The sequence below is a fragment of the Salvia miltiorrhiza genome, chromosome 4 (genome assembly GCF_028751815.1).
Source record: "Salvia miltiorrhiza cultivar Shanhuang (shh) chromosome 4, IMPLAD_Smil_shh, whole genome shotgun sequence".
NCBI classification, from domain to species: domain Eukaryota; kingdom Viridiplantae; phylum Streptophyta; class Magnoliopsida; order Lamiales; family Lamiaceae; genus Salvia; species Salvia miltiorrhiza.
In genome coordinates, this window is record NC_080390.1 from 38,956,469 (window position 1) to 38,976,311 (window position 19,843).

Here is a 19,843-nt window from a genome sequence, read left to right on the forward strand (position 1 = left end):
TACATACGTCTATTTCTTACAACAAACCTAACATCTTAGTAAGGTAGGGTATAGAAGGTGATCCCAACTGTGCGTAATCTGTTATAATGAAGAACGGTTTTTGAAGGATATTCTAAGTTTAGGATAAACTTGAAGATCACTTATAGTTTGTGGAAAACAACTGTAGGTTTCAAGTGAGAACAAGTATTAGAACTTGAAAAACCTAAAGCATTGAGTTTCCCTTTTAGTTACTTGCACTGCTAAAGATTTTAAAAGATTAAAAGTTTGAGTGCTTTAGAGATTAAGTTTGCAACGTTACCTATAATTAATCGGTGTGGGTCTTTTTGTTGGAGAGAGCTTGTTCAAAATCTGAGCCTTTTTATCTTGAAATTCTCCCCGTTCAACTCATGGTATATCGTTTTCGGCATCTGCAACATCATCCACTGACACTCTGAAAAGGTTGTACTTCGTTCAACAATTGTTAGGATATCTTGCAGATACGATGTCAGACTCCACGCTATTTTAGCTAGGTCTTAGTTGACTCGTGAAAGTTTAGCAGATGTCGGGTTGACTCTGCATTTCTTTAGTAGACCTTGATAGTTGATCAATTTGATCTCCTTTAGATGATGTGGATAGACTAACTTATTCCTAAACTTTAAATCTTCACTCGATCTTCTGGCTTTAGGTGACTTTGAGCTGAAAACACTTATATAAGTTGGTATGTCTATCAATGGACTTCTTCTTCTTGCATTCAATAGACTCGATCTATTGATTCTTCAGCTAAAACTTGTAAATATAAAAAAACACACTCTTTAATAGGTGATTCCAGTTCACAAGTTATATCATCAGGTCATCATCACCAGAGGTTTTGGTATCTAATCAAAACATAGAAAATTTCCTAACAATTCCCCTATTTTTGATTAATTATATCAAAACCACTATACAAACTAATTAAATGCTAGAAAAGAAAGAACTATCCCTATTGAAGGGGGAAAAAAAGCATGAAACTGAAGGCTATCTGCAGAAGACAACTTCTTTTTAAGAGAAATAAATTAGCTCAACCAATGAAAGTGGTTAGTGCAATCACCAGAAAAGATAAGTAGCTTATAAGGACAGAGCCTTGACAAAGATATATTGTCTTCAGATTAAACCGAAGGCTTTTATAATATATTCGAACACACTAAGCAATTTGTAACAATGTGTTCATAGTTGAAAACCCACCTTCAAACTCTCATACTTTATATAAGTTAGGTGTTCTGGTCAGAAGCTAGTGAGCAAGTAAGCTACAAGTTTGTAGTCTGAAAGCTGAGTTGCATTTGGAAGCCACTGAGTAAATCGCAAACAACGGATACGATTGCGTAACCTGTGGATCAACATAACGTATTTGATGGTCAAATTGAGTTGCATCTTTAACAACAAGGAATCATGAAGTTAACTGGATTTTCTTGTAACCCAGGTCCATGGACGTAGGAGGGTTATCTCCAAACTCCATTAAACCATTGTGTGCTTTACTTTCTGTATTTGAAGTGTCATATTTCAACTCGCATAATATCGACATAACAAAATTCAATTTAAGCTGAAAGTTCAATTTTCAGCAGATTCAATCTGCTGACCAAGCTCAACTTGAGTACTTAAAGATTTTTCACAAACACGTGAATAGCTTAACACATTATGCAAAACATCAGTTATTAGTCCAACTTACCAATTTTTTAGTAGTCAGTAGGATTGCTAACTGATCACTCTAGATCGACAAGCTTTATCTAGACTTTAGTTAACTTACTATCAGTCAGATGATCACGAACATCCAAGCTAATACTCACTCAACTGAACATGTCTTAAGTTAATTTAATAAGAAACGAAAAAATATGTAACTGGTGTATCCCCTATACACCAGTACGTACTCGTTCAGGCCAAACACGTAAGAAGCTCCTGGATCCGAGTCATATGCTTTGAATATCCACTATCCAAATACCAATTTTTATTGGCTAATCCTTCAGCTTTCTTCTTGTATTAACTCATAGGCGCTACTTAAAAGAACTTAGTCTTAAGTACCTATTTAAAAGTGGGACATTGCACATTAGTACGTTGGGATCTAGATTTATTTAATCACTCCAACGTTGTGATCAGGACAAATTTGTCTTCCGTTGAAATAAACATAAAAGTCCTTGGCCTTTTAGACTTAGTTTAAGTTCTAAGACAAGCTCAGTTGATAATGAATTAGCTCGAATAATTCAGCTCCGATGACCGAAAGGTAAGCTGACCAGTAATCTAGGTAAGTTTGTCTAACTTGGTCATCAGTTAGCAATCCTACTAACTGCTCGGAAGCTGGTCAATACTAATAACTGATATGAGCGGAATAATGGTGGTTAAGCTACTCGCTTTGTTAAAATCTTTAAGTCAAGTTTTTAGCTTAGTCAAGATTTAGATTGATCAGCAGCTTGAGTTTGTTTATTACAAGTATGCTGAAGCTGGAGCCTAAGTTATGTTGTGCCGATGGTCAATATGAAGATTGATAATTCTTAATGTAAAGTTGAATGTAAAGCACACAATAATTTAACGTGATTCAAAGAAATCCTCCTACGTCCACGAGTCTGAGTTACAGGAGAATCTACTAACTTCAAATTCCTTGATTTAAAGTTGCAAGTCAGCTGATCAGTTAATTTCCATTAACTGATCCACGGGTTACGCGGGACTTTTATTATAATCGGTCATTTTGGAATTGCATGTGAGTTATTAGTTGGACACAGTAATTTTTACATGTTAATCAACGGTTTAGGCACTACGACACCAAGTTTAAACTATTTATGTGATTATCATAAGAAATATTGAGTGTTTTATGTTGGTTGATTGAAGTGAATTTGAGTTACATTATCCATTATAATCGAAACTTTGTAATAACTTTTCCTATTTGATTTTCCTTTAAGCCTATTATTTATTTTATTTTTATTTTTTTTCATTATTGTTTTAGTAGTAATTCACAAATCCAATTTCAATCGTTTAGATAGTAAAAATAAATTTATTAGCAATAATACGATTTATCAATTTTTATAGAAATAATTTTGCTTTCTACTATGCACAGTTGTGTCCATGCGGTTGTAGTGTGATAATTTTGCGAAAAATACGATTAATGACATGAATACAATTCCTATTCGTACCTTTGGCAGATGCAGAAATTGAAAACTTATACAAGGAATTAATAATCGGGTGATAGAGAATGATTCTTAGTCAATGAAACGACTACACAGTACACACTCATTTTAAACTGAAATAGAATATGAAATTTCTTGGATTTTGCAAGGCGTTGTCACTATTGATCAACTCTAATTCTCTCACACAAATTTGTCTCAAATACCACATGGCTTCATGTACGTATTGCACCATTCTCAATGAAAGACAACATTCGTCCAAACGGGACAATTTTCTCAATCATTGATTCGAGAATAATTTTTTACTACTATATGCAAGATACAATTCCTTTATTTTGTTTTTTACTATATTACTACTATTTTTTTGGTCCTTTTTTTGCATTCTTATTTTATTTGCGGGAAAATTCAGTGTAACGTAACAATACTAGCTAGTACTTATTTTCAAATCTAGCACAATAAATAATTATTTACAAAACATTATATTTTTTTATATCAAATCTACCCAAGTCCACTTTTTAGTTTTGGATTATTGACCCAATTAAGTTAAAATTGATAAAAAAAAAAAATAATTGATTCATTGAGTATATTATTTTAAATAATTATTTATTGAGTTAGAATTGAAAATTCGAGCTAGCATAGAGATATTAATGTATTCGAAGTCATGAAGTTGATAACCACATAAAATTGAAGAGAAAATCTTATGTAATACTCATTGGTCCATGATAAAATTTTATACATTTTTTATGGGACGTTAAAAAAAAAACCTTCATTTTGTATTTTTGGACTATACTTCACCACTTATAATACTCCATTTACTCTTATTTTCACATTTTCACCACTCAATACTAATTACAACACATTTTCACCACTCAATAATATTTATTTCATCGAATCATCGTTTGTTCATGAATTTTGTGTGTTTGTGTTTGTGTTTGTGTTTGTGTTTGTGTTTGTGTTTGTGTTTGTGTTTGTGTTCTTAATTAGTTCTCAGATAAAAAGGTCATTTTCACCTCATTTGATATATGATATATAAAAATTAGATTATAAATAAGTTCTCAGAATACTCTTGGTTGTGAATTCAAGTTTTTATGCTATAAATAACAATATGAAATTACTATTGGTTGTGAATTCGAGCTTTTATATTATAATTCACAACCCATAATTACTCTTAGTTGTGAATTGGTGTCCTATTGATGATAATTTCGAACTAACAAGATACTAAAATACTGATTTTGCAGGTTGCGGGCTAGACATGAAAATCAACTTAAAGAACATGTTAGTTCCTCAGAAGCAAGTTGATATCTTGATTTTCCAAGAAGTAGATATCAGTAGCCACTTCTACAACTGAACTTGAATACATGGCTACTAGTAGCTGCTACTCACAATTTCTCTAGCTTAAGTAACAATTGAGAGATTACAAAGTGAAGGCTGAAGAGGTTCCAATCTACTGTGATAGTTCAAGTGCCATAGCCATCACCCAGAATCCAGTATCTCACACCTGATACAAACATGCAGATGTTAGACATCAGTTCATCAGTGAACATGTTGAGAACAAATTAAGACGTCATTGTTGAGAACATTTACACCAACATACAATGTGTTGATATCTTCACTAAACCTCTAGCTGAAGAAAGGTTTAGAATGTTGTGCAGGAAGTTGGGCTTGCTAAACCCAAATGATTAGTACTCAGGACCACTAATACTACTACTAGCAAGGATCCAACAGGAAGCAAGTATTTGTTGAAGACCAACAAATGGTATTCAACAAGTGGTATTCGATCTGTAATAATCAACAAATGATTTCAACATTATTGATGGAAAGGCTACTCAAGCTAGAGGAACAAGCTTCAATAATCGCTTAAGGCATGTGATAGTCACCTCTATCAGCTGATAGTGTCATCACCTGATACGTTCAACGACTGAACACAATATGTCGTATCAAATGATTACGATATAATGTGTATGTTGATTTTATACTTATCATTTATTTCAATGCATTTACTTCCAATGATTAAATCAACAGAGTTCACTTACCAATATAGTTTAAAACTACTCAAAGGTTTGAATTTAGTGCATTTAAGGTGGTGTAAGAAAAAGTAACATTTTTACTAAACCGAGGTGTGCGTGAGAATTGCAAACATTTCTCACTCGTGCGCGCATGTACGTCATCACACACAAATATTTTGTCCTAAATACTTTCTCTTCCCACGTCGTCATTCTCATGCACGATCTTCAAATTCACCATTTCACCATTCAAAATATACTTGGTTATGAATTCTAGTTTTTATGTTATATTTGATAACCCGAAATACTTTTGGTTGTGATTCGAGTTTTTTTGTTATAATTCACAATCCATTTCGTGTTTAAAACGGGAAGTTCTCAAAGGACAAAAGATCAGAATAAAAGAGAGCTCTCTCCAACAACACTATTCAACTCCTATCTATATATTCGACGAAAGACCATGATACGTGGAGAGGGGATTTCAGAGACAAGTGGACTCTCCGACATTGCTAGTTCTTAATATTCTAACCCTTGAGGTTTATCTTTCAAGTAAAACAATTGTCTGATATGGAACTGATTCTTCATTATAAAATTTCAAGTTCATATCTATGAATAAATTTGCAGCTTCTAGACTAGGCAATTTTTATTGTAAACATCCTTAACCTAGATTCGAACACATTGAGGCCTCGTTTGATTGGTTGTATAAGAGTGGATTAGCAAAGGTATATGGCGCATTACGTGTGTTTGAAATCCTATTAAAATATTCTTGATGGCCCGGAAATATTCAAAGGCCCGGAGTTAATCTACTGTTTTTGACGGAATACACATCAGGCGCCCCCCCTCCGTTACGTTTTCTGGGGTTTGAGATTAAAATCTCTCTCCCAAATTTGCCCTTGTTTTTTGTCTCCAAAATTAGTCAAACGAAAAAAATTCATTTAACAAAGGCTTTTGTGTCTTTCTTATTAATTATATAGGCCACGTAATTGGATATCAAACACCAATATTGTGTGACTAATATATTTGTTTAACATATCAAACACAAAAACCTGACAATTAATATCCACTAATCTACGGAAGGCATCCATTGGAAAATAATATGGCCAAAACCATTACGGTGAATCAAACGAGGCCTGAATATATCCCATTGTTATTCATTGTAACAATGTGTTGACATAGTTGGAAAACGACTCTTTCAATATATTTTAGGGTTAATTCTCTCTAAATCCTTAAACTATAGTCATTTTCCATTTTTTCCCTCAATCTTTGAACTTCCCATAAAAAACCACCAACTATTGATTTTTCCTAATTTTTCCATGACGGGTTTTCCGGCCAAATTCGATCACACGTGGACACGCCGGATTGTTAATAAAACGATGTAGTATCTATTATACATAAACGACGTCGTTTCGTGCTTGTTATTCTTCAATTTGTCGCCGTTCTGCCACGTCCACCACCTTCTTCTCAAAGTCCGATCGCTGCCGCTCATCTCCTCCAATAAACTGGCAGACTACCGCCTTCATCCCTGTCTGTTACAGATTGCCCCAATGACCGCTCTCCTCAAAGGCTCCGCGCTCCCAAGATCCGACCTGAGAACCCTTCTCTCTGACCCATGTTTTCAGAGTTGCAGCTAGGGTTTTGCCCCCTCTTCGCGCCGCCTAGGATTTGCGACGTAAATAGCAGCGCCGCCCTGACCTGCCTCCTCCGGTGAGCCTCTGTCTCCCAGTCACGCCGCCTAACGCCCCGAGCCTCTTCAAATTTGGTATCTGAGTGGATGAGAGAGGGAGGAGGGGGGCGAAGTGGGTTTTCAAACGTGGGTTTTCAATAGGCGTCAGGAATCGAGTGGAGGAGAGAGGGAGGGGGAGGGGGGAGGAAGTGGCGGCGGTGGGAGATGGGGAAAGGGGGAGAGTCGACGGAGGTCCCAGAAAACGTCGGCCCTCAAGCCGGCGCCACCTGAGCTCGCTCGCCGCCTCTGAAATTTCGGCAGAGTCGACGCCGCTCTTCGGCTTGTGCCGTCTCCTGGAAACCGCCGTCCCAAGAATCTGGGCGGTTGTGGCGGTGAGAGAGAGAGGGGGAGCCAGACGGGGGGACAGGGGGAAGGGGGATGGGGGAAGAGAGAAAGAGAGTGACGTGGGAGGGGGAGAGTGACGTGTGAGGGGGAGGGTGTGTGTGATTTGCCACGTATAGGGTGATTTGGCATGAATAACGCCACATAGGAAAATTCCGACTTCGGATTTGGCTGGAAAACCCGTCATGGGAAAATTAGGAAAAATTGAAAGTTGGGGGTTTATTGTGGGAAATTCAAAGATTGAGGGAAAAAAAGGAAAATGACTATAGTTTAAGGATTTAGAGAGAATTAACCCTATATTTTAATAATAAGTCAATAATTTTTATGTACAAGCATGTTGATCTGGGGTTCGAATTCTGGAGGACCGAATTCTGGAGGACCGAAATTATATTGGTAATTTATAGAATTTATTAATTTGTTCATCATTCTCATTTCTCACTAAAAATTAATTTCTCAATAGAACCTAACCCTATATATATATATATATATATATATATATATAGGGGTGGGCTAGAATAAAAATACTCTTAAGTGTATAAAATATAAACGTTTCTTAATGTACGAATTTTATCCAACAGGGTTACGAATTCATCCAACATGGTTACGAATTGCGAAAAATAAATTTTTGTTACCTTTGAGATTCGAACTCAGGACCACGAATTCATCCAACAGGGTTACGAATCAACCGTAGATCTTGATGATCTAAGGGCTGAAAATCATTTATATTTTATACACTTAAGAGTGTTTTTATTCTAGCCATCCCCTATATATATATATATATATATATATATATACATTAAAAAACGTTTATATTTATATTTTAAGAAGTGTTTTTACTGTAGTCCTCCCCTATATATATATATATATATATATAGGGGAGGGTTACTGTGAGAGCACCTCTTAAAATAAGAAATAAAAACTAGGAAAAATGTATGAATTTTATGTAGAAACACGTATGAATTCGCTGTATAAAGGTATGAATTGCGAAAAATAAATTTTTTCTACCTTTGGGATTTGAACTCAGGACCATGAATTCATCCAACAGGATGATGAATCAACCGTAAATCTTGATGATCTAAGAGCTGAAAATGATTCTTATTTTATATCTTAAGAAGTGTATTTATTTTAGCCCTCCCCTCCCCTCCCCTCCCCTATATATATATATATATATATATATATATATATATATATATATATATATATATATATATATATAGGGGAATATAAATAAAAACACTGTTGGATCATTTTCAGCCGTTAGATCATCAAGATCTATGGTTGATTCGTAACCCTGTTGGATGAATTCGAGGTCCTGAGTTCGAATCTCAAAGGTAGCAAAAATTTATTTTTCACAATTCGTAACCCTGTTGGATGAATTCATATGTGTTCTACATAAAATTCGTACATTGAAAACGTTTTTATTTTAAGAAATGTTTTTACGGTAGCCCTTCCATATATATATATATATATATGGAGAACAACAAATATTCAAAGAACAAAGAACATTAACGTTAAACGTTCGTAACAGTCATTTCATTGAACATGACGTTGAACATAATGATTATTTCAAGCCCATGTTCAACGAAATGACCGTTACGAACGTTTAACGTTCAAAGAGAATTACTGACATGTTCAATGTTATATGTTATTTGAAATATTTAATGTTCTCCATTGAACTCTTTCATATATATATATATATATATATATATATATATATATATATATATATAGGGGTGGGCTACCGTGAGAGCACATATTAAAATAAGAAATAAGAGCAATTTTTAATGTATGAATTTTATATAGAACACGTATGAATTCGCTGTATAAAGATATGAATTGTGAAAAATAATTTTTTGCTACCTTTGGGATTCGAACTCAGGACCATAAATCCATCCAACAGGATTACGAATCAACCGTAGATCTTGATGATCTAAGGGCTTAAAATGATTCTTATTTTATATCTTAAGAAATGCTCTTATTTTAGCCCTTCCCTATATATATATATATATATATATATATATATATATAAGGTCAATAGTGTTTTGTGTCCCCAACTTTCGTTTTCTCTTAAAATTCCCCAACTTTCAATGTTTTCTTTTAAAAAATCCCCAGATATATATAGTGTGAGAGAAATGATTTAGTGAGAATGCTTCTTTCATGAGAATGAGGATTGACACACGAATAATCATTCTCACATGGTTCGAATCTTGAGAGGCGAGATTTTTACCACAATAATTTGATATAGTTATCCGTGTGCTACATTTAATTTATTCGTAGATTTGATTTATTTATTTGTTATTGTCATTAATCATAAAAGATAATATTCTCACTGGATATCAACCATATATATATATATATATATATATAGAGAGAGAGAGAGAGGTTCCATGGAGAATGCGTGTGAATAAATCAATAATTTTTACGAATAAATCAACGTAACGTATGAACAAGTTTTTTCGTTTGAGTTTGAATCCTGAAGGAAGCAAGAATTTCATCATATACATCTATTTATGAATTATATTGATTTATTTATAGAATTTATTAATTTATGCATTATTTTTCATTTTCTCAATATATAAGCATATCTGTATGAAACCATATATTGAAATATATGCATAGAGTTATGAAGTATAGAATATTGGTGGTGAAGAGATGAGCGGACAATTACATTAAAGAAGCGAACTATTTATTGATACATCTAGGAAAATGGTGCAGCTATCCAAAAATGCTTGAAAGTATGTGTTAAAAGCAGTATATAATATAGGTGGAAGGAAAAAAAGAGGAAGAAAATTAAAAGTGAAAAGGGTGAAGCATGGCCTTGATAAATGAGATGGCGATTAACGTACAGTATGATAGAAAACTCTTTGGTATAAAGAAACGGCAAAAGGCGGAAGGCTTGGCAGAGTTTGGTGAGGAAGTGGGGGGCAAACAATGAGTGAAAGACCGTGTTCAATGTTGATGGTGGGTGGCTTCATCATCACCAAGCACGCCGGCAGCTTTTCTCTCTCTCTCTTCTTCTCCCGATACCCATTTGTCACGCCTGCTCCCACTTCTCTCTCTCTCTCTCTCTCTCTCACACATAAAGCCTACATAAAGTTGAATTGCATCAAAAGCAAATTCCACTACAACCCCATTTCATGGCTTATCTATACCTTTTTTTTAAAACCCTTTCTACTTACATCTTTAAACACACACAAAAATCTCCTATACTATCTAATACGATTAAATACAATAGAATATTGAGGTGAGAGAAGCAACGACTTCTTGGTCTAGCTTCCCATCCTTTATTTGGCCATAAAAGAATGCCAACGTCGCTCAGATTCTTCTCTCACCATTTGTCTTTTAATATAGTATAAACAATAAAAGAAATAGCAAGAAAAAAGAAGATTCTCCTCCCCTCTTCATTCAAACATATAAAGTGAGAATTTGTGTGTTTGATGTGTGGGTCATTTGATTAGATGGATACTTTGTTTAGACTCGTTAGTCTCCAATCGGAGCAATCCATTAATTCAAGCCGAACCTCGAGTAGCTCACGATCGCAGAACCCTTACCACCAAGAGGAGGAATGCCTCAACTATTTCATGGATGAAGAAGACTTCTCTTCGTCTTCTTCCTCCAAACACTACCACCACCATCTGCAGGTTTCTAACACACCCCCTACCACCACCCCGACCCACCATGCCTACGACCAATCCTCCTACTCCACGGCGGCGCCGCACGACGTGAGCATGGAATTCCCAGCCGCATTCTCCGGCCAGAACAAGTGGGCCTCCGAGATCCTTCTAGAAACAGCTAGAGCCATCGCCGACAAAAACACCGGGCGCCTCCAGCAGCTGATGTGGATGCTCAATGAGATGAGCTCGCCCTACGGCGACGTCGATCAGAAGCTCGCGGCCTACTTCCTCCAAGCATTGTTCAGCCGCATGACCGATTCCGGCGAGCAGAACCGCCGGAATCTAATCTCGGCGTCGGAGAAGGCCGCGTCCTTCGACGCCACGAGGGAGACGGTGCTGAAATTCCAAGAGGTTAGCCCGTGGACCACGTTCGGCCACGTGGCCTGCAACGGCGCGATCATGGAGGCCGTCGAAGGCGAGAGCAGGATCCACATCATCGACTTCAGCAACACCTACTGCACGCAGTGGCCCACGCTGCTTGAGGCCATCGCCACGCGCAGCAGCGACGAGACCCCGTACCTGCGCCTCACCGCCGTCGTCGGCGGCAGGGGCGACGGTGCCACTGCCGGCGCCACCGCCGTGCAGCGGGTCATGCGTGAGATCGGGAGCAGGATGGAGAAATTTGCGCGCCTCATGGGCGTGCCTTTCAAGCTCAACGTCATCCACCATGCCGGCGATCTGTCGGAGCTCAACCTCGCCGCGCTCGACATTAAAGAAGGCGAAGCTCTCGCGATCAATTGCGTCGGATCGCTGCGATCGGTGCGGGCCACGGGGGGTAATCGGGATCAATTGATCTCGAATTTTGGGAAATTGCGGCCGAGGATCGTTACAATTGTGGAGGAAGAAGCCGATTTGAACGTCGGCGATGATGGATTCGAATTCGTGAGGGGTTTTCAGGAGTGTCTGAGGTGGTTTAGGGTTTACTTCGAGGCGTTGGAGGAGAGCTTCCCGAGGGCGAGCAACGAGCGTCTCGTGCTGGAGAGGGCGGCGGGGCGCGCCGTCGTGGACCTGGTGGCGTGCCCGCCGCACGAGTCGGTGGAGAGGCGGGACACGGCGGCGAGGTGGTCTCAGCGCATGCATGGCGGCGGGTTCAGGGCGTGGTCGTTCAGTGAGGAGGTGAGCGACGACGTGCGGTCTTTGCTAAGGAGGTATAAGGAGGGGTGGACGATGGCGCAGGGCGCGAATTCCGCCGGAATATTCCTTTCGTGGAGGGAGCAGCCGGTGGTGTGGGCTAGTGCGTGGAAACCCTCGTGATCGGAACTCCGCTGTGTGTAGTAGGGCTGTGCATGGGTGTGGTGTGGGAAATGTTTAATGAGTTTGATCATATTTGTCCACAAAAATATATTTTTCTCTTTTTTTTTTTTAATCTTTGCTTTTAGGTTTTTGTTCTTTTCCAATTTCTGGATTGGTTTTGATCAATTGAATTGATTGTCATTAACAATTTTGCAAGCATTTTTTTCATTGCATATCCTCTATATTGTGAATTTGTATATATATAGATGAGAAAAATATGGCAATTTTAAGAATTTGAATTTAACCAATGTTAGAGTATATTTTTCATATAGAAACTCTAATTAAGTTCTAAATCATTAGGACGAATTTGGTTTTAAATGACAAGACATAATTGATAAAATACTTACATGATTTGATCCGTGATAACCCGGTCAACATTCTAATAATCAATTGAATGATTATTTATATCACCCAAAACTAAATGAATTGTTTAATTATCCTTCAATTCATCTTATCAATATTATCTATCACATCCATCAAATTAAATCCTCTATTAATATTGTCACACACGTCAATAATTCATAAATACAATATAAGATGTCATACTTAAAGCAATAGAAGATCTGAATTGCATTTTGCGAGCGTTACAAAGATGAGCTATGGCTTCGAATTGAATTTGTTGATGATAATTTGCATTACACAAAGGCCGCACAATATTCGGTCTCGGTTTATAATGTTTGCCTCTATCGCTTATTATATTTTAGAGTTGATTGCCAAAAACATTACGAACTTTAATTAGCATGCCTGATTTTGATTTTAGATTAGTTTTAATTTGTTGTAAAATTGATTTGACAAATTTTTTCGACGACCGAGAAAATATCGTGGTGTCTAATTTCTTTTTTCTACACTTTGGTAGAAAACCTTATACCACTTATGGAACAATGCCATTTAAGCATTGAGGTTGAAATAACGTAGTTGATATCAGAGGTGGATTTAATTAGAAATTGATCGTCGAGTGGATTACAAATAAATACTTTGATCCACGGTGGGTGGTATCGGTGCTACGATGGTGATCGAATTGAAGGAGCCGAGAAGGGAAGTGGAGGAGAATGATTGTTGGTGAAAATTATAAAATTTTGGTTTAATACCAAAATTTTTAGATTGATGTTATATGACAAGGTTGTATCTTGTATACTACAACTTAGTTGTTAGGAAGCATATTTTTTATATTTACAGACAATAGCATGAAGAACAAGTATGAATGATCAACTGATCAACATATTGAAGTCATACTAGATTGTCCCTAAGTATGGAATGTAAACTGATGGAAGCATCACTCAAGCTGACTGACTGAAGGATCCAACTATAACACATGATCAGACTCACTGCCACGTCAGCCCTAAAGTCAAAAGAGCAAAGTGAAGTCAACCTTTAAAGCGTATGAAACTATTATGGACATTTAATGCTACATATCTTGCATTAAATTTGAATCTCGCTTTTTCATAAAATAAAAAAAATGCAAGAATGTCTGCAGAATTTCAACATTAGAGATGTGCAGATTCAGCTATCATAACCATTCCTTATTTCAAACAAGAAGATTTCAATGGACAATAGATAGAAATTGAAGAAAGTTTCTCTAACAGCTCTATTCAATCTCATGTCTATCTATTCGACAGAAGATCAAGATACGTGTGTGGATACTCTGACATTGCGTGTTCCTTTATATTCTTACCGTTGTGGGTTATCTTTTGACAACAATAATTGTTCGAAGAGGAATTCATTCTTCATTGTAAAATTTCAAGTTCATACTTTAGAATATATTTGTAGTTCCTAAACTACGCATTCTTCATTATAAATATCCTAAGCCTAGATCTGAACACAGTGAATATACCCAATTGTTCTTTAAGTTGGATGTAGGAGAGTTGCTCTGAACCATGTAAAATTGCGCTTTTGTGTGTTGTACTTTCAATCTTTACATCAATTTTATTGTATTTGCTTAAATTGCTTTTCAAACTAACCAATAAACTGATCATTTGCAAACCTCTTAAATTGATTGTGTTCTTACAATCAATATTTTGGTTTAATGTTGCCTTATCTGCTAAACCTTTGGACACAGTGATCACAAGCATCGCATCAAGCATAATCATAAAATTGATTTTCATGTTCATTAGTCTAATTCAAGTAACTTATCATAATCTGAACTTTTCCTAAGCTGAAAAAGATATATAATTTGAAAGATTTTCTAAGTGAGTTAAAACTTACCACCACATCATGTACACACGCTTCAATTTTTGTTCAACTGATCAGCTAAGGAGCAATGATTAGGTAACTAATTGATCACTTTGTTAAGCTGGATTTATCCGGACATTAATTATGTAATACATAAATGTAAGAAAATGATTTGGGCTTGCACACTTATCCGGAGCTTAGTGAGGCTACTATATAAATCGAGATTGATATGTATTGATGTACTTATTTTACTAAAAAAAAAAAGAATATTATTTCGCAATAATATATAAAAGTTAACGTGTTGAAAACCAAAATTGATTAACGTTCCAAATTCTTTAGCAATTACTGTATATTTTATATATATAAATGGTAATATGCGCATTTCTTATTAATTTAACTTATTGATAATTTTAATTTAATCCGCGATGTACTTAGCAAGTTGTAATTATAGAACATTCTGAAATTGAACGTATGAGCATTTTGATTAATTGTTTGTAGTTGTGAATTGGCATGTACTTTATCCGCTAATGACGTTTGTTTTTTTTAGCTCTGCTAATGACGTTAATATGCTCTTGTTTAACATAATGGAGTTGGTAGTAGGTCTATGAATAATTTCCTTTTTATTATGAAAATCATTTAAATCGTCAGAAGAAAGTCACTATTGATTGTGTCAAAGGAATCTTAGGACGGCATTCGGAAATATATAAAAAGGGTGTTGACAATTAGTGGTAGCTAGCTAAGTTTTAATTGTGAATTGACTATGTTAGGGGGTAATTCACCAATATTAAACTTAGATTACTCATGAATTCATCATAAAATAGAGTAATTCCCAACTAACGTAGATTTACTCGTGAATTGTCCTGTTTGAGGGGAATTCACAACTAAATAATTATGAGTTCCTATAGTTTATACCTATAAATTACGATTTTTTTTTATCAGGAAAGAAATTCATTAGAACATGAAAGGCATCAGAAATGCCCAAGATTAAATACAAAGAATGCTCGAAAGATTGCCTGAGCACCAGGAAGAAAAGGAATCCTTCCATTCGAACAACTCAAAGATAGAGATCCAACTCCACATTCTAGTCTTTATTTCAAGACTTGTGCTTTTAATATCCCAAGCCTTTCCTTCGAAACGACCCTCATTCCTTCGTCTCCACAAGACCCAGATCGTGCAGCTCCAAAGGGCCTTCAGGAAGCGTCTACTTTTCTTGCCTTTTCCCATGTGTATGAATGACATGAAGTGATCATGACGGTCGGACCGTATACAGGCCGAGCCACCGCTGTAAAGAATCCCACACCGCATCAGACTTCGGGTAGCGAAGGAAGAGGTGTTTTGCCGACTCGACAGCATGGAAGCAAGCAGCACAGCTCCTCTCAACTGTGTCCAGCTCCACGTTCCTCTTGACCATATTATCACAAGTAGGGAGTCTGTTCCTGAGTGCTCTCCAAGCCGTCATCCTTGCTTTCTGAGTAGCCGGAGCTTTCTACAATTTTTGAAAATCAATCGTTCCATTATTTGTCGTCGGGTTCATCTGGTTTTGTTTCTTGATCGCACGGTAGGCTGAGTTTGTAGAATACACTCCGTCCTTTTCTGCATTCCACTCCCATATATCTTTCCGATCTGCACAAGGATTAAAACCAGAGAGTTCATCCATAAAAGAGTTAACAATCTCAACTTCCCTCTCTCTCAACTCACGCCTCCACTTTATCTCCCAAACCCAACTCCCATTGCACCAATTCCCCATGTCCCTAATGGAAGCCTCCCTGTCTTCGCATAGCCAAAACAGTCTAGGAAAAAAATTACGATTAAAATACTTATAATTACATGCATGTGTTGATCTTATTTTATCTATAATTTACGATTTAATAGTTTTTTAATTTTGAACTGACTGCATTTTACCTCCAATTCACAACTAAATACTTTTAACGGGGAATTCATTCTATTTTGCATTAAATTCATGACTAAAACTTTATGAATTCATGAAGTAATGGCAAAAAATAAAATTTTGTGCTAAAAAGTGGCTATTTTATTCTTTTAACTATTGTTTATCTTTCTGATATAAATGTGACTATTTTAATACATTCACTTTAATTAATTGGGGCACTATTCTAAGTATTATTAGTTGGTATACTCATGAAAAGTATGAATATATACACACACATATATATATATATATATACCTATAGGGATGTGTTATACTGAGAATGTTATCTTTCGTGAAATAAGAATGATTGCATAAGTCAGTATATATTGTTGCATAAGCTGAAGTATAATATTGCATAAAATTTTTACCTGGGTTCGAATTCTGGAGGGAGCGAAAATTTTATCTAATTAATTGAATTCCGTTATGCAAATTACAAGCATTTTATGCAATATATATACTGACTTTTGTAATCATTCTTCATTCTCACCACATTTATTCATTCTCATTTGATCTTCTCCCTACACACACACACACACACACACACACACACACACACACACACACACACACACGTGTGAGTGAGTTGATTAATATGAGAACTACAGTTTTTGTGAGAGTGATGTATTCTTTTTATAAATTAATTAACACATTTGAAAAACATAAAATTTAAAGGGATTTGAATCCAAATGATGCATTCATCCAGCATGATGATGCATTAATTATATAGATGGACTAAAATAAAAGAGTTTGTAACTTAACACATCCCATATAGAAAGAGGTTCTAATGAGAATTTGTATTTAAAATAAGATCGGAGAATCATTTTCAGTCATTCGATCATGAAGATCTACGGTGGATGCATTATCATGATGGATGAACACAGTACTTGGATTTGAATCCTGGAGGCAGCAAAATTTTTATTTTTTTTTCTTATTTTTTTCAAATCTAGTTAATTAATTTCATGGCAAATGCGGTGTTAGTGCAATGTTCCTCAGTGGAGATCAAATCTAAGCATTGGATAGGAAGTGTTTTTTTTTTTTTAAAGGTAAATGAAATTTATTAAGATAAGAATAGCACCAACGGTACTCTTACCAAATTGGTGGAGTTACAGACTCTGAACATAAAACCATCTCAAGTACATTACATAAAAAAACACCCCTTTAAGCTAGATAAGTTACAGAACCAGCAAAATCGCCTGCCCAACTAAAACAAAGCAGCTGATGTATGATTATAAAAAGTTAGATAAGTTAATTAAAATTCTAAAGCCAAATATTAATTAATATTAGCTGATGTATTTTTACAAAAAGCGTGTAAAATATTTTGATTTTTATTTTTTTTTATTCTTTACACAAAACACATATTTTATATGATCAATCTAATTTAATTTGTATGATTATAGAAACTCCTTATATAAGTGATATTATATATGTATAGACACATGTTATTTTTTTATGAATTGCCTAGGTTATATTGAAATATTTTATATCTTGCAAATAGTAAATTTGGTATCAAATTTTAATTTGATTATTTTATATTATTATTATCCGACATATATATTCACAATTTACGAGATGAGGATGAAATTGAGCGCTTAAATATATTCAATTATGACTTCAGTGAAAATGCGAAACATGAAGAAAAGGTAACAGATCTGAGGTTAAAGGGGAATCAGAATAAAAGTGGAAAGCGAGAGATTTATATTCTGACTACAGAGACGCAAATTTGAAATATGTGACAACCAACGATTTGCACTTTTCAAATATTATTATTTAAATGTCGAAACGAGGTTAAATGGACCTTGGTATTGTATCTCAACAATAGATCAATAGTAAACAAGTCCTTTCATAATAAGAAATTAAATAAACAAATGATATTTTCTTTTTTAAGTTTTTAAACACTCAATTTCTTAGTTCTTAGCTCGATTTTTTTTTCATTTTTTCATAAATTTATTGTTGAGCTTAAAGCTCAACTCTACGTTACGTGAATCTAAAATTCACATTCACTGCGCATAGCGCGGGGGATACACTAGTAATATTAATAACACAACAATCGACTACAATTCTGTTACATATGGTTTTAAAAAATGTACTACCCATAATTGTCTAAACAGATTTAGGATAATTACACATACAATTATGGACTTTGGTTATAAAAAATGTATTACTAAACAGTAATAAAGTAATGAGTAAAATTTTGAAATAGCCAAAATGAATCATAAAACACAAATTATGGCCACTCATTGAAAAAACATAAATTTTGGCCATTTTTATAGCTTTGGGACGTTTTTGCCCTTAATTGGGCGAGATTGGGTAGGGTCAGGAGCGCGGGTCGCGTGCCGGGTAGGATCAGGCACGCGGGTCGGGTTAGACACTTATGGCACTATTAGTGCCATAAGTGCCAACAATTTTTTTTTTTACTCCCCCTGCCTTGTCTACCCCCCAGACCCCCGACCCCACCCACCAACCCACAAGCCAAATTTTTTTTTTACTCCCCTAGTGCTATAAGTGCCAACGAAAATCCAAAATAAAACAAAGTAAAATGGTATTTTTAGCACTTATGGCACTAATAGTGCCATAAGTGCCAAACATGCAGAACAATATAGAAACAACAACATCAACTAAACCTTAAATGGAACATTTAAACCCTAAATGGATAATCTAAACCCTAAATGGAACATCTAAATCCTAAATGGATAATCTAAACCCTAAATGAAATATCTAAACCCTAGGGGAAGTGTTTAAAAATGTCCTTTTGGCACTTATGACACTAATAGTGCCATAAAATAAAATAACAAAAGTAAAATTTGATTTATTTTTATCTAGGGGGAGTAATTTTTTTTTTTTTGGCTTGGGGGTGGGTGGAGGGGGGTGGGGTGGGTAGGGTCGGGGGTTTGGGGGGGGTAGGCAGGGCAGTGTGAGTAAAAAAAAAAAATTGGCTTGAGGTGGGTGGTGGGGGGGGGGGGGGGGAGGGGGGTGGGTGGGGGTCGGGGGTCTGGGGGGTAGACAAGGCAGGGGAAGTAAAAAAAAAATTTGGTTTGGGGGTGGGTGGGGTCGGGGGTCTGGGGGGTAGACAAGGCAGGAGAAGTAAAAAAAAAATTTGGCTTGGGGGTGGGTGGGGGGGGGGGGGTGGTTGGGGTCGGGGGTAGACAAGGCAGGAGAAGTAAACAAGAAAAAAAAAATTGGCTTGTGGGTAGGTGGGGTCGGTGGGTCTGGGGGCAGGGGAGTAAAAAAAATTGCCTTGGGGGTAGATAGGGCGCAGAGAATTAAAAATACTCAGGGGTATATTAGGCATATTGCCTAATTAATGGTCATAATTTGTATTTTTTCAATTAGTGGTCAAATATTGTGTTTGCATCTTCAATGTGGCTATTTGACACCACTATTTCTAAAGTAATTGCATTTGAACAACAAATTATATGCACACTGCGAAATCCCGAAGGTGGCTAATTCAAAAAAAATCAATGTGTTAATGGGGATATAATTTGGGCTGTGTTGGCAGTTTTGAACGTGGTTAATTACCATATAGGGGATGAATGGATTTTGGATTAGGGTTGCAGTTTTTATATATGCCCACACAAAAATTGGTTCAAAGA

The 19,843-nt window shown here is 36.0% G+C and overlaps 1 protein-coding gene across 1 annotated transcript; it reads left to right on the forward strand.

The window, feature by feature from the left end:
* The first annotated feature begins 10,313 nt into the window (after nt 1–10,313).
* LOC131021559 (protein SHORT-ROOT-like) lies at nt 10,314–12,302 on the forward strand. The gene has a single exon (XM_057950810.1). It carries the CDS (start codon nt 10,649–10,651, stop codon nt 12,116–12,118), a length of 1,470 nt encoding a protein of 489 aa, XP_057806793.1. The 5' UTR covers nt 10,314–10,648; the 3' UTR covers nt 12,119–12,302.
* The last annotated feature ends 7,541 nt before the right edge of the window (nt 12,303–19,843 follow it).